This window comes from Zingiber officinale, chromosome 9A (genome assembly GCF_018446385.1).
Source record: "Zingiber officinale cultivar Zhangliang chromosome 9A, Zo_v1.1, whole genome shotgun sequence".
Classification (NCBI taxonomy): domain Eukaryota; kingdom Viridiplantae; phylum Streptophyta; class Magnoliopsida; order Zingiberales; family Zingiberaceae; genus Zingiber; species Zingiber officinale.
In genome coordinates this window covers 122,779,888-122,796,214 of record NC_056002.1, presented here as the reverse complement: position 1 = coordinate 122,796,214, position 16,327 = coordinate 122,779,888, and the positions used below count along the sequence as shown (strand labels likewise).

The following is a 16,327-nucleotide window of genomic DNA, read 5'->3' as shown; positions in this document are numbered from 1 at the left end:
AGAGAAGAGGAATCGATTATACAGCTGATTGAGATAGCAGTTAATGAGTTCATGCGCAATTGGAAATCTAAAACAACAGAAGCATTCAGTGACCAGCCCTTTTGCATGCACTTGGCACACTACCTTCAGGCAAATGGCAAACAGTTGCAGATAAGATTAAATGCTTGTTTATCCAAAACCCAAACCCTCACCGGAAAAAAAGCAAAAAAAAAAAAAAAAAAAAAAGGCACTGCCACATTTATTAAATGAAATGAATCGCAAAACTCCAATTAGTCAGACATTTTCTCTTTTTTTTTAAAAAAAAATAATAATAATTACGTCCACGTGGCAATTACAAGGGCTGGCTCCAAGCCTTTAAATCCTCTCCCTCCCGCTCCGCAAAACCAAATCCGAGACTATTTCTAATTCTCTCGGCTTGGTGGCTAGCTTATGGCGGAGGAGAGGGACTTGGAGCTCGTCGGCGGTGCTGGAGTTGAAGGGATCAGCGGCGTCGTTGCTGGAGACAGAGACATGGAGATCGTGGCCGCTGCCGCCAGGCCGCCGGCAGAGCCCGTAAGTTTAATCAGGCTTATATTTGCGTGCACGGTGGCATGCGGAGTACAATACGGATGGGCGCTGCAGTTGTCTCTTCTCACGCCCTACGTGCAGGTCAGTATTTTATTATTTTCTAGGGACGTAAATTTTACAGCGACGTTGTTAAAATAAAAAATAAAATAAAATAAATATTACATTGTGCAGACGTTGGGATTATCTCATGCACTCTCTTCCATTATGTGGCTTTGTGGCCCTGTTGCAGGCTTCGTAGTGAGTTTTTACTTGTCCTTTGTTCACGTGTATTCTCAAAGTTTTCATGACCAACTTCAATCATTACAGAACATATGACACATATTTGTTTCCTCTGTTCTTCATGTTTGACAGGTCCAGCCATGTGTTGGTTTATGGAGTGATAGATGTTGTTCGAGATTTGGAAGAAGAAGGCCCTTCATTTTCGTTGGATGTCTGTTTATATGTCTTGCAGTGAGTTTTATTACATACATCATGGCATGCACCTTCTTGTTCATCATCAAACCATATTGGGGCCAGCAACATTGAAAGTTTCTCCCCATTGATATTAAAATTAACTAACATGGGCTAAATGTTTAGGTAACCGTGGTAGGGTTTTCTTCGGATATTGGATATGCACTAGGTGATACAAAGCAACATTGCAGGTGAAACTTCTTTACACACAAAGCTTTATGCTCAACAAGCCTAAGTTTCTTCTGACATTATCTTTACGAATGCAGCATTTATCATGGCCCGCGTTGGCACGCTGCAATAATATATATCCTTGGATTCTGGCTGTTGGATCTTTCAAACAATGCAGTTCAAGTAATCATTTTTCTCGTTGTCCTTCATCTGTTAAACCCCACAATCTCCCCAGTTAATTGCTTTGCTTTGCTTTGCTAAATTTACATTACATGCATGATTAGGGTCCAGCTCGTGCGCTCATGGCTGATCTATCGAGTAAATTTTTACCTTATTCTTTCGTAAGCATTCATGCATTTTGTGGTTTACAAATGGAGTGGTGATCAGTGTTTCTTGTGTACAGGCCATCATGGTTGTAATGTCGCAAATGCTATATTCTGCTCATGGATGGCTTTTGGAAATATCTTGGGGTACTCATCCGGTTCTAGCGGAAATTGGCACAAGTATGTATCAAGATTCTTGAGATAGATCACTTGTTAATATTACACTGTGGTTTAAGAAATCATTCTTGGGAAAAAAAATGTAATATATTTCTCTTAAATTTGGCGAAGATGGTTCCCTTTCTTGATGACAAATGCATGCTGTGAAGCTTGTGCCAATTTGAAGGGTGCTTTTTTGGTTGCAATGGTAGGTCTTTGTTTTTCCGTTCCTTGTTTCTTCGAATTATTTTACCTCACTGTTCTTTCTTTTTTGTGTTCATTTGACATAGGTTTTCATTCTCTTTTGCTTGTCGGTCACTATGGTTTTCGCAAAAGAAGTCCCATTAACCAAATCAAAGAAGAAAGATGAGGAAAGCGAAAAATTTATGGACATCTTCAAGACTTTTAAGAACTTGCCACCGGGAATGCCTTCAGTGCTTCTCGTCACCTCCCTTACTTGGGTATGATTGAATTCACTTCAAAGCAAAGTTCATAACTGTTAATTTTCACCTCTCTGATTCCCTGCAGTTATCATGGTTTCCATTCATCCTCTATGACACTGATTGGATGGGGCGCGAAGTGTACCATGGCAATCCAAGTGGAACTCCTGCACAAATCGATGCTTATGATCGGGGAGTCAGAGAAGGTGCATTCGGTTTGCTACTGAACTCGATTGTGCAAGGCATCACCTCCTTCTTCATAGAGCCAATGTGCCGAAGGCTGACTCCGAGAGTGGTTTGGTCGATGAGCAACTTCATCATGTTTGCCGGCATGGCTGCCACTGCAATCATAAGTGCTTGGTCCTTGAAGAGCTTCCATGGCTCAATTCAGCAAGCAATCACTGTGGATGGAAGTCTTAGAGCAGCGGCACTGGTTCTATTTGCAGCTCTTGGCGTTCCACAAGCTGTCAGTAATCGATTTCCCCTGCTTCTTCGAGTTACGGTGAAAAAAAATCTAATTGTTCTTTGCTTCATGTAGATTTTGTTCAGTGTTCCCTTCGCGGTAACAGCACAATTGGCTGTCAATGGCGGCGGTGGTCAAGGTTAGTCGAAATGATCTATTAATAGTCTATTTAGATTTCTGACAGTGTGTTGGCCTTTTTGTAGGACTTTCAATTGGAGTTCTGAACATTTCGATTGTTCTTCCTCAGGTGTGTTTCAGTGCCTTTGAGCTACATTTGGCTAGTTGAATTGTGCTGATTGAATCACCGGTTTAATTATTTTGCAGGTGATCATAGCTCTCAGTGCAGGTCCATGGGATGCTTTGTTCGGAAAAGGCAACCTCCCGGCATTCGCATTGGCATCTGGAATCGCTTTCGTCTGCGGTATCGTCGGACTGTTCATGCTTCCAAGGTTCTCAAGGAACAACTTTAAGACTTCAGGGCTCTCTGGCTTTCACTGATCTAACACCTTGTTTGATTAGTGAAATAAGCAGATTCTAATATGCTTTCTGCCTCGTGTTCCTGAAAGGGTGGCCTTAAATTTTAACATCTTGTAATCGATCCTGAGTTTTTTGTTTTTTTCTTTTCTATGAGTTGCATGGTAAACAAAAGCTAAAATGACTAGTTATGTGGCATTCAGTGCTTAGGTTGCATGAGGAGGAAGAAGCCTTCCTCGCCATATGTCTCGACATGGTCTAACCATGAAAAACCAAAAGTTAGTGTGTTTGACTTTTACGTGTGCTTTATATTTGACTTGCTAGTCAAAACTGCATAGTTATATTTTTAATTAATACATACCGCTAAAATTTTTATCTTGCGATCTAAAGATCATTGGTATTTGGTGAGTCTCGAAAACAATAATAAAAGCTCTATAATTTAAGGTATCTCTAATAGTTAGAACTTTATATGAGTTTTTTTGTAAACGACAAAACTTAAATCTTATGCCATAATGATTACAACTTTTTTGTTCAGTTTTTCTATTTTATAAGCCTTTTAAAAACCTCCAATTAGAGATGCATTAAGAAATAAGAATATAATTAAACCAAATCTTCCCATTTGATTCAACCCTAACTTATTCAAACCGGCTCAAACCTTTTAATTTGATTTAATTCCAACTTATCCAATTTAATTTTGAGTCCAATTCAATTACAATTTTATTAAAATATAACAGCATTCTTTGATTTACAAAGTTTTAATGTTAGAGGTAAGCCGCAATATCATAGTTGTAGAAAGGGGAAAAAAATCGATAAGCCAAAACTTTTGAATTTAGACGGAAACATATGGCTAACTTACCAATAAAGGGAGGCCAATTAAACAAAAGTTGAATCAAAATTTTTATCAAAATTCTTAAAGAAAATTGTTCCATTCAATTCAGTCTCAGAAAACATAGAAAAAATCATAGCAAATATAAAATAATTTATTAATTAATTATTGATGCAGATATGTCCCTAGGTCCAAAGGTAATTAGAGAGAAGAAGAGGGGCCTTCTGATCATTTCACGTGAAGAGTGTTCAAGGATTATAAGAAGAGGTACTGTTCACGGGTCGAGGAAGAGGAGGGGGTTCGTGTTTTGTTCCACCCCCAAGAAGGGGGTTTTCTTCCTCTCACGCTCCTCGCCAGCACCGACGGCAGTCGCCGGCTGCTCCCCTCCTCTTCTCCTCTACCTCCTTTCCTCCGGCCTTTTCACACCAGCTCCGCCACCAAGAGGAGGAAGGTGTTGGGGCAATTTCCCTAAGTCAAGTTTGACAAGTTGACTAAGCTTGAGTTGAGTCAAGTTTGAGTCGGGATTTGAGTTTTGATGTTTGACAATATAAGGAGATTGCTGGAGCAATCGTCCGGTTATGGAAATGGTCAAAGGGTTGACCAGGTTGATGAGAATATAAGTCAAGTAGGTCAAGGTTGACAGGAGATTTAACTGGAAAAGTCCTAACTGGAGGTTAGGCGTATGGAAGACCTAACTGGAGGTTAGGCGTATGGAAGTCCTAACTGGAGGTTAGGCGTATGAAAGTCCTAACTGGAGTTTAGGCAATGGTGGAAGTCCTAACTGGAGGTTAAGCAAATTGGAAGTCCAAACTAGAGTTTAGGTAATGGTGGAAGTCCTAACTGGAGGTTAGGCAAATTGGAAAACCCAAGTGTGATCTTGGCAAAGGAGAAAGTACTGGTGAGGAGCCAGACAATTAGGAAGTCCTGGTGAGGAGCCAGGCAACGAAAAATCCAAGTGTGATCTTGGCAAAGGTTGTAAGTCCAAGCATGTGGTCTTGGCAAGATAAATCCTAGTGTGACTTGGCAAGAAAAACTCGATAATTAGGATGAGGCCGAAGGAAGGTCTTGAAGGCGAGGCATGAAGGATAGGGAGATATCCGAGGGGCGCAAGGTTGATGGAGGAGGTTAGAAGGCTAGTTCGAGGTTAGTTGAGTGTGGTGGTATAATCCGACAACTAGGATGAGGCCGAAGGAAGCTCCTGAAGGTAAGGCGTAAAGGATGGGAGATATCCGAGGGACGCAAGGCTGATGGAGGAGGTTAGAAGGCTAGTTCGAGGTTGGTCGGGTGTAGCCAAATGCTAGGCATGGAAACCCAACAGGTCACGGTTGACCAGGAGTTGGGTTGGAGGCTTTGGACTTGAGTTTGAGTCAAGTCCAGGTTGGTCAATCGATCGGGCGATCGATTGAACCAGGATCCAATCGATCAGTCAATCGATTGGAGTGTGTTGCGATTGTGGGAAGACCCAATCAATCGGTCGATCGATTGGGAGGTGAAATCGTGAGCACAGAAGCCTTCCCAATCGATCGGGCGATCAATTGGGAGCTGTCAATCGATCAGTCGATCGTGGGCAGGAAAGTTCTCGCGCGATCGCGAGAACACAGAAAGGTTCTGAATTGATCGGGCGATCGATTCAGGCAGTCCCAATTGATCGGTCGATCGATTGGGCAACAGAAGCTCGCGCATAGATGCGGGAGCACAGAAAGGTGCTGAATCGATCAGGTGATCGATTCAGGCAGTCCCAATCGATCGGTCGATCGATTGGGAAGTGACCATTACGCAGGATGCAAGTGATGGACGGCTGCGATGAAGCGGTGTTGACGTGACAATCGATTGGGGATGAATTGGATCGATTGAGAGCACTGTTTAAAGCCTGGGCGGAGCGTTTTCTCCACAGATCTCTTGCGATCTTTTGCGCAGCGATTCTTCACGAGCTTTCTCCGATCTACTCACGCTAGTTCTTGAAGGCACTTGGGAAGTTTCTCCAAGGTTCAAGAGGCAACGACAAGCACAAGTAAGCAAGAAGAAGGGTGTATTACATTGTATTTTTATTTCTTCTTCTTGTGTTCGTGTTTGTGTTTGTGTGTGAGTATTGTAGAGGCTTCTCCGCCTCCGGCTGTGACCGAGAAGGAGGTTTTCATTAGTGGAGTGAGCGTGTCATATGGATCCTTAGATTAGTCACCTCTTCTTGAGGTGGATACCAAGTAAATCTGTAGTATTAGCGTTGTGTGTGTCTTGTGTTTATTTCCGCTGCACATTATCAAGACAAAGCAGCCGATAAGCGCGACGAAACGCTATTCACCCCCCCCCCCTCTAGCGGACATCACGGTCCTAACAATTGGTATTAGAGTGAGGTCGCTCTTCTACGGACTAACCGCCAAGAGAGCAAGAAGCTAGAGGAAGAAGAAGATGGATTTGGAATGACCACTCGGATGGGACATCCGGATTCTTCCGCCATACGACAAGGAAGACTTCGCCTTTTGGAGGAATTGGCTGGAGACATGGTTCCAAATGGATTGGAACCAATGAGTTGTCTTGAGTGACCCATTTGAAGCTCCTACGGACAAGAAGGGTAAACGTCTCCTATTGGGATCTTGACATCCGCTAGAGGAGGGGGTGAATAGCGTCTCACCCAAATCGTCGCTTCCTACACTTGTTAGTGCACAGTGGAAATACAAAACAAATCTAACAAATAGAAAGCTAAACCTAGAGGCAATATCCAAGACAATCAAACCTCTAACACGTTTATGTAACATGGTTCGGAGATTAGGGCTCCTACTCCAAGGCTGTTCGTAAGGTGGACGATCCCGATCCGTAGGTGGATGACTCCCCGACAAACTCCGACTAGCTCATGTAGCTCCTTGTGGGTGGAGAAACCTCACCACAACTCTCACAGGAACACTTGAGACGCTAGGGCACAGGTAGACTACTAATAGGGGTTAACCACTATTTCATCAACTTTAACCAAGCTTCCAATGCTTGGTTATATAGGCCACGGGTTGAAAAACCCCCCTACCAGTCGACTGCCAAAACATGCAGTCGACTGCCCTTCGTGGAAATTCGACCGTTGCAGCACAACGGCTCGATACCATCCCTCTGTTCGCTCCCAGTCGACTGCACCAGTCAACTGATGAAACCACCAGTCGACTACTACAGTACTGCTATAGTAACGCTACAGTACTACTACAGTAAACCTTAATTCTAGGATTTTACCCCGAGTACATTCACTCAGCACTCGTTCTCGCCCAACCAACCTAGACCTAGCCTTCTAGTATCCTCCATCAGCCTGGCGTCCCTCGGATGTCTCCCCATCTTTCAAGTCTTGCCTTCTGGAGCTTCCATCGGCCTTGTCATTGTTGTCGGGTCTTCATTTGCCAAGAGGTCGCACCTCCAAGACTTCATTCATTGCCAAGTCACACTTGGACTTACGTTGACAAGACTACATGCTTGGACTTACACCGCCAAGACTCATCCTTGGACTTTCCTCCTTTTCCAAGATCACACTTGGACTTTTTTTGTTGTACTTGTATCCTGCACACTCACAATGCATATCAAATACAACAATAAACCTAACTTAAACCTTTACCCAAACATCAAAACCTAGGGTACCCAGATTGCTCCAACAATCTCCCCCTTTTTGATGTTTGGCAACCCGTTTAAGATAGAGAAACAATATAGCAATACATATGAAAGTAAATATGCAAATCAACTCATGCATAAATAATGGAACCTAAATCCTTAGGCTCCCCCTTTACCTAAACTCCCCCTTGAGCTAGGATTTCTTGTAGAGGTAAACTTCTCACCCTTTACAAATAAATGAGCAATCGCTCTCCCTTCACCTATGATCCCCTTGAGTTAAGATTTCTTGCAAAGGTATGTAGGTTTCCCACTTAAACCTAAACTTCTCCCTTTTGCCATACATCAAAAATATAACGACCTAATTTTCCCTATTTCAAGTTCTAAATGTCCTTAAAAATATTTGGAAATACTTTTAAAATATTCTAGAGATTTTTAGAAATTTTTAGAGTATTTTTATGCAATTTTTGGAGGTCGTTTGGTATTTTTACTAAATGAAAGAAGTTTTGACAAAAAACGTCCAAGCCGAGATTCGAACCGTGTACCTCGGACTTGAACCGAGCCTTAACCGAATCTATCAAACCAACTGGTTCGCAACCCTTTTTGTGAACATATATGGAACGAAATATATATAAGCAGTAGTTAGGAACGCTTAAAATAAATTGAAATAAAAAGTGTGCAGTTGAGGGATTGAAGCCGAGGCCTTTGACCCAAGCAAAACCCGGCTGACCAGTTGTACCAGCGGGCGATGCTAATCTAAGAAGGAGAGAAAAATATTTAAGGTATAGTTGATAATGGAACCTTAGTTTTAAAAAGGAATCGTTTTATTTTTCCCGAACCCAAAAATCTTTTCCTCCTCTCTCGCTCCTGACGCCGCGATTTCCTCTTCTCGGGCGGAAATGAAGCCACACCTAGGGCACGTCTCCGGCGCCGGCGAGAGGCTTTTTCCGGCCGGTCTTCACCCGTGCGTGATCCTCTCGATGAGAAGAGTTCGTGAGCACGAAGGAGAAGCCGAGATCTTCACCTCCTCCGAACCCTAAGTCGTCATCTTCTCGGTTGTAAGTCCAAGAACGTTAGGTAAGTTGCTACTCACCTGCAGTAGAGTAGTTCCGGGTTCTTAATCCTCTGTTTTCGAGTTTTCTGTGAAGATTGATGATTTAGGGTTGCTACCGTGTATCACATAAAGAAGATAGAAGGGGGTTTTGGTTGGATTAGGTTTCGGATTTATGCTGTAAAGTTTTGTTTAGCACAACATTCATTTCTTTTGGTTTCCTGCTGTGAGTTCTGGTTGGAGCATGTTCTTAAGGGCTGTGTTCTTTTGGTTAGGGAAGTGTTCTTAAGGGCAGTGTTCTTTTAGCACAGCATTCATTATATGGTTTTAAGAAATTTAAGCATGAAATGGGTTAATTTGGAACATGCAGTTGGTTGCATTGTGTAGTACCTCAGTTTAGACTTCTTTATTTTCCTTATTTCGGATTCCCTGTACAGCTAGGGTGCTTGCTTTTCCTTGCTGCCATGAAACTCAATTTAGATTGTTTAGTTTTGAACATGTTTGCAAGGATTTTAGTTTTAACGGTTTTTTTTAGTTTGAACAGCTAGTGTGCTTTGTTTCTTTGCTTTCGGATTTTCTTCCCGTACAGCATTAGGATGGTTTGGAATTAATGAGTATGAATAGCTTTAGGTCAGCATTTCAATTTAATTCTTTTGCAAAGATTATTAAGCATGGACAACTGACCTTCTCTTTTAGCTTTGCAGTTTTATTTCCCTTGTAAATCAGTGAGCTTGAATGGTCTATTTTAAAATATACAAATCTTAGATTTCTTTGTTATTGGACAGCATGTACAGTTAGATGAAATTCCTTATTTTCACAGCAAGTCTTAACGAATTGAACTTGTTCTATGTAACTCTAGAATTTATATGTACATATAGTGTTCTATTGAATCCTTTTAGGGATTTATGAGAAGTTATAAGTAAGAAAAGACCAAGGTCTTGATAGGATCCCTAAATTTTAAGTATTGGGATCAGTAGCACACCAAGTGCTCAAAGAAATGCCAAGACATTTTATTATAAGAATATTAAAAATAACCAGTATTTTACTTTAAGAGGCTAGTACCCGACTTCCAAGGTTGTCGTAAAACTAAATCCAGGTGACCAATTCCAAGGTCTTGGCCCTGGTAAGACAAAGGTCTTTGCCCTCGTAGGACTGATGACTAGCTACCACAGTCCCTATTAGGGAGCGCGCATTGGTACTAAGCCTGGGCCCAAGAAAGAAGTTGATTATTATTTTTAAGTATTAAAGTATAAGTTTTTAACCAAGAAGAACTTTATTATTGTTTTGAAGTAATAAAGTATAAGATTTGGAACAAATGAAACAAGTTTCACATATGCTTAGAATCAGTGAGTTTAGTTCTTTTGAATTCTAGCATGCAGTATTAGTTTTATTTGTTTCTTGATTAGTTTATTAAGCATGATTAGCTTTATCTACCAGCATGCAGTTTTATCCTTGTATAGCATGATTAGCTATTAGAATTACATGAGTAGATTCCTTAGCTTTTCTTTACTATTAGATAAACATGATGCAGCTATATTTATACTTTATTGTCTTTTGGAGCATTCAGTTTCTAGTTCTCCTTGTATACATGCACATTCATGTTTTTGTGAGTTAGATAGCGCTTACTAAGTAAATTTTGCTTATAGATTGCATTTCCTCTTACTGTAGATAAAGGAAAGGAAAAGATATAACAAGGGAGGCGACAAGGCGGTGCGGATGGTGTGTGATGCCAGGACTATGGAGAGATCTGGGGATTTGCCAAGAATTTATTAAGACTGTTTCCGTTAAATTGTTTAAAGAATTTAGAACTTGTACATGCTACTCTATGGATTGTTTTATCGTGTTTTGCGAAAGTTGATTATTTTGATTATATATGAACTGCGTGGGTGTTTGATATATGTTCCAACCACCTGTGGCTATGTATACTGTGTATGTATTGATGTTTATGGTCACCGGTATAGGGGAGACTCTGCCGAAATTTTTAGGTAGGGATTCCTCGTGGTTTCGATCACACCGGTTAAGGAGAGTTAATAGTTAAGTAACGGTCACCTTAGAGAGTAGTAGAGTTGTAAGAAGGGTGGTCGTTACAAAAAAGAGCTCCAACAATATCCCAATTATTGGACTCTTTGACCTCTAATGACCATAAACATTATGTATTAATTCCCATAAGATTACATACATGTTCTCCACTCTCTTGGTTATTTTCTAATGCAAAAAAACATTTTTAGACCGTATCAGTCGACTGATATAAGTCTCAGTCGACTGTCATCGTCAAAATGAGCTTACAAAAACATTTTGTGCTCATAAACAGTGTTACCAGTCGACTGGTATAAATCCCGGTCGACTGCCATCGTCAAAATGAGCTTACAAAGACATTCTGTGCTCATGAACAGTGTTACCAGTCGACTGGTAACTGTACCAGTCGACTGGTACTCTATGTTGGTAAAAATCAACTTTTTGACTCACTTTCAAAAATGCGCCAAAAATTCCACAGACCTCCAAAAAACCCCAAATTTTTTGGAAAGGTCTATTTTATCCATGTCTACTTGGAAAAAATATATATAAAAATATATTTATCACAGATCCCAAGATTGACACAAAATTCAAAATTAGCTAAATGGTTCAATTAAACCTTGACCTAAAGTCCTAGTTTTGACTTTTTCTTGATGTATCTGCACATACTAAACCATAATGCATCCCTAGCATTAGTTTATATGACAACTATACATCAAAAACTAATTTTCATGCAATATGAACCCAATTCACATTTCAATGCATGAAATACATCCCAATTGTGTCACCCCACTATGTTAGAGACTTAAGTCTGTCTCCTAACCACTTGGCACATTTGATAACCCATCTACCATGGGTCCTAAAGGCTCTTCCTAACCTTAGGAATCTTAACCTTAGTCACCTCCCTTGGTGACTCATCTACTATGGCTAGGCCACTTCGGTGCACCTCGGGTGACACTTGAGCTACAAAACTTACCTTCTTAACCTTAAACACCTTGTCTTTGGTTAGTTTCTTCTTGTCCTTCACCTTGGACACCTCATTCTTGCCATAATTATATGCCACCCTAGCATATTCCTTCTTATTGACCTTGGATGACTCTCCCTTGTCCTTGGTCACTCCTCCCTTATCAATATCATGTGCTACCTTAGCACTTGACCTCCTTTTGGTCTTGGAGGGACCTAATTTGACATTTTTGGATCTTTGACCACCCAAACATATGTCAAGTCCTCTAGGTCCAATAATGAACCTATTTAGGACTTTCTCCATTTCTTCAAGTCTTACCTTCATGACTTGATTTTCCAATTCTAGGGTTCTAACCCTAAAGTTAACATGCCCACCTTGGGCATCCCTAGACCTACCCACCTTCCTAGGCATATGTCTCCCTTTCTTGGGATTAATGCTTAGGTTTTCACCTACCTTCTTCTCCTTAGGTAAGATAGGTTGTTTCCTTTTAGGTCTATCATTTTGAAAATGATTTTCTAGAGTTATCACCTACATTAACCCTATTCCTATCATTATACCTAAATCCATTATTATGCTTGGGTAAACAATCTACATTATTTCTAACAAGCATATAAGAATTAGAGCTTGGATTAAACTTCAAAATAGGGATTACCTTCCCTTTTACCTTTGAAGCTCCCCCTTGACTTGTGCTCCACTTCTTTTCCCATTTCTTCAAGTACGCTAATTTCTTAAGCTCTCCTCTCCTTGGGCACTTTGTGTGGTAGTGACCCCACTCACCACATGTAAAGCACCTAATATGCTTCTTCTCCTTCCTCTTCCTACAACTCACATTAGTTTCTAAATTAACTTTAGTGAGTTTAGAATTTACCTCCTTTACCTTCTTGAGCGAAGGACATCTACTCTTGTAGTGCCCCATCTTACCACACTTAAAGCATTTGATGTGGTCCTTTGTGCTCTTATTGGTAGTTGAGGTGGAGGGTTGAGCTTCCAAGATTTCCTCTTCCTTGGATTGCTCTTCTTCCTCTTCACTTGAATATGTGGATGATTCTGTTGATGCGGGAAGCATCCGACGATCGAACCTGAGTTTTGATAATGGCAAAGGACTCAAAGTTAAGGTGTGTGGTGATTTAACAGTCTGAATGAGATTGCAGGAAAGTCCTAAGTATACTTAGGCAAAAGCCCTAACTATGGTTAGGCAAGGTGAAAACCCTAGGGGGTGGTAACCCTAGGTCATAGGGGGTGGTAACCCTATGCGGAAAGTCTTAGTGGGTCGAGTGCTTCAGGAAAAAGTCCTAGGGGGGGGGGGGTAACCCTAGGTGGAAAGTCCTGGTGTCGCGAACCAGGTGAAAGACTGGACCAGCCGGGAAGCGGACGTCCAGCAGAAAGTCCGGAAGCATCGAGCACTGAGCAAAAGTCCAGTCGGTATGGAGGACCGGACTGGCATCAGGTAAATCTCCTGAGTGGAGTAGGTGAGGACGCGTTCCCCGTAGAGGGAACAGTAGGCGTCGGGTCGACCTAGGATTTTCGGTCGGAAATCCGAAGTCAGACCCGGACAGTCGGGAGACTGTCAAATTTATTTATATATACTATCTTTTATGTTCTAACTCTGTTTTGCAGGAAACTAATATTTTTGTGCAGGGTTAGAACTGATCGGGATCGGTCGACCGGACCTTGGGATCGGTCGACCGAACGTGGGATAAGTGTCGACTAGATCAGGCCGAGGTGAGCGGGTCAGGGGAGACTTTTCGGTCGACCGGACCTTGGGATCAGTCGACCGAACCCGGGGATAGAGCTTGACCAGATCGAAGCGGAGCGACAGATCGACGAATCAGATGTGGTGGAAATCATCTGATCGGTCGACCAAACATGAGGATCGGTCGACCGATCCGCTTCAGGTCAAAGCTGATCTCGAGACTTAGGGATCTGGATTAGACTTGCAGAGGCTATAAAAGAAGGCTTAGGATACAGCTTCGAAAAAACAATAACTCTCAGAAAGAAGAACCTGTGCTCTTGTGTGCTGCTCCATACGCTTCAACAAGGCTCTGCTACTCCAACGACTTAAAGCTCCAAAGTTCCTTATTTACTGTTCGTTGGTATAATTGTTTTTCTTACTGCACTTAACTGTAATTAATCTTGTAATCATCGATTCTATAGTTGTTGCCCACAGAAAGCGGTCAACGACCGCGGGCCTTCGAGTAGGAGTCGAGCTGTCACGCCCCAGAGGAGTCTCTGTCCGAAGAAATTTCGGCAGCATCTCCCCTGTACGGCGGACAATCTGAAACTTTCTACATCTCCATATACCTCAGCCACATGCGGCTGGAATAATAACAGTAAATAAACACAACACACAGACATTCCACGTAATTTAATAAGCAATGAATAGAAGACTCAAAATCCACCCTACTCAACTACACTCATAAAACACAAATCCGACGATAAGATCAATTTACCTCTTCTGTCGTCTAGGCAGGCATGTAGTAAAAGCAAAACCAAACCAAATCCATCGACATCATAAAATCCATACCATATCCATACCATCAAACAAAACAAATTTAGCATAGTCTATGTAAGAAAACTAAAAGACCAATAATATCCTCGAGGTCTGCAGGGACTAGCAACTGGAACTCTCTACTGACAGCATCAACCTGAAAAATAACAACAATGGAGGCGGGATGAGTCCAACACTCAGCAGGTACAACTGATATACAAAGTAGAGAAATAACACCCAGCACTAATCATGCGTACAGTCTCCTGATATAAGAAAGATAAAAATGCATCTGAAGTAAACAGGAGAGAAACTGTACTAACCAGAACCTGGGTATAAGGACAAACAGTCCGAGTGGTATAGAAATCCTGTATGCATGTCAAACATAGGTATCCAAACAATATGCAGCACATAAATGCAACAAACACAAACACAAGCAATAAATGCATCATGCATATGATGCTAATGATGTGTCCTGGTCACCCCTGATGCCAGTCAACCATTTCACACACAATAGTGAGGCCGAGTGAGTAGGGCTGTGACAACCGTGCACTCTGTCGTCACTGCTCTTGATGAGTGATCGAGTGGACAGGATGCTGTCTAAATACACCTATCCTCCTACCCCAAATCATAAATGGGGGAGCGCAATGCTCTCAACTCCCGGTACACGATGACGGGGAGGAATCCCTGCCGGCTAACACGTTGCATCACACTACCCATGAGCGGACCAATGGAGCCAAACAAAGTCCCTGCTGCAACACACACTGCCTGAATCGACCACTAACCCATGAGTGGTGGTGTGTGCAGATCCATGTAACTGGCGATGTGCTCAACAATAATGGAGCGAAACTATCGCACAGCATGCAATCATGCAAATGGTGCATGACACTAACCACAAAATATCCTGAGCTAATCCATATGTATATAAAAGTGCACCATAGGTCAACGAATCAAATCAAAGGTACACAGAAGGTATAAAACCTAGGTCCTGAACATGGTGAAGCATGGTATATCACTACCCCTATAAGCATGTATAAGCAGGTAAGGTATACATGAGATGCAAACCAAGCAATCAATCAAGCATGTAACAAGTTTTGGGTAGTGATTAACCGAAACAGAATGAGGAACATAATTAATGCAATTTGTTAAATTCACTACTATGTATATCAAACGACATAAAGTCAAAAGTACCCGCCTCCAATAGTAATGTCCAAATCCGACATCGAGATGCTCGTCTCGCGTCAAAGTCCTGTATCACCAATACATATACATTTTATTTAGCTAATTCCTATAAATAGCTAAATAAAAATCTCTTACACTAAATTAGGGACAAACCCTAATTAACACAATAACATAAACCTAATCCACAATCCAACTCATACCAAATTCAATATATTTACCAGATATACAAAACAAAATCTCACTTGTAGAAACACTTACACTGATCGGATCAAAGATGGAATTCAAGGAAACAACTAGACGTTCCGTGCTGTGGTGGTCGGAATCCAGCAACTCCACACCACTATCCACTGCCAACTGAACAACAAATTCCAGATCTAACAAATTGGAAATCCTTACAATAGCATACCACAGTCTACATCACTACTGATGTTAACAAAAATCCTTACCTAACCTCCTCTCCGACGATGGTAGCAAGCTGCAGTGGCTGGGATGCTCTTCTATCAGCCCACTGCCGAAAACCCTAGATCCGTACTAGAGATTGTGAGGCTGAGCCCAAGGTATCCAACCAAAGCTAGGCACAGAGTGCTGCTGCTTGGTGCGAGGAGAAACGGCGATGTTAGGTTGGAAGAGAGGAAGCAGAAACTTGGCTGGCGTCGACGATTAGCAGATGGGAAGAGGGCTCGGCAGTGGAGAACCGGGGCTGATCAAGAGAGGGCTTGATACTCCCTCTTCCGGCCAAAACTCGCTGACAAAAAGAGGGCAGCAAATCTGAGATCTCCACGGCGAGAGGCGACGGGTGCCGGTGGCTAGCTAGGGCACGGGAGAGAGGAAGAGATCGAGCTCCGGTGCTTGGGAGAAGAGAGGAGGAAGGTGTCGGCAGCAATGCAATGCTAAGGCACTGGCACAGAGTAAGGAACCGGCGATGGAGTGAGCGTCGCCGGCGCTTGGGGGAAAAGGAGGAGCGGCACTCGGCGGGAGGCTAGGGCAGAGGATCGGGAGAAAAGAGGAATAAAAGGAGAACTGCTCGTGCGCCGCCGGTTAGGGCACGGGGAAGGAGTCGGTCGCTCGTGGGTTCGGCGAGGAAGAGAAAACGGAGGAAAGAAGAAAAAGAAATAAAGAAAAGAAATAAATCTAACTTTTCCTTGCTTAAATGGGGTAGCCTAAACAGGCTTTCCCCGGGTCCCGGTTTTAT

The 16,327-nt window shown here is 42.2% G+C and overlaps 1 protein-coding gene across 1 annotated transcript; it reads left to right on the top strand.

The window, feature by feature from the left end:
* The first annotated feature begins 398 nt into the window (after positions 1 to 398).
* LOC122020604 (sucrose transport protein SUT1-like) lies at positions 399 to 3,346 on the top strand. Its single transcript, XM_042578603.1, has 13 exons — positions 399 to 648; positions 739 to 804; positions 919 to 1,017; positions 1,144 to 1,208; positions 1,284 to 1,368; positions 1,470 to 1,503; positions 1,589 to 1,688; positions 1,797 to 1,872; positions 1,955 to 2,125; positions 2,193 to 2,570; positions 2,643 to 2,706; positions 2,771 to 2,814; positions 2,892 to 3,346. The coding sequence occupies exons 1-13, from the start codon at positions 430 to 432 to the stop codon at positions 3,063 to 3,065; spliced, it is 1,575 nt and encodes a 524-aa protein (XP_042434537.1). The 5' UTR covers positions 399 to 429; the 3' UTR covers positions 3,066 to 3,346.
* The last annotated feature ends 12,981 nt before the right edge of the window (positions 3,347 to 16,327 follow it).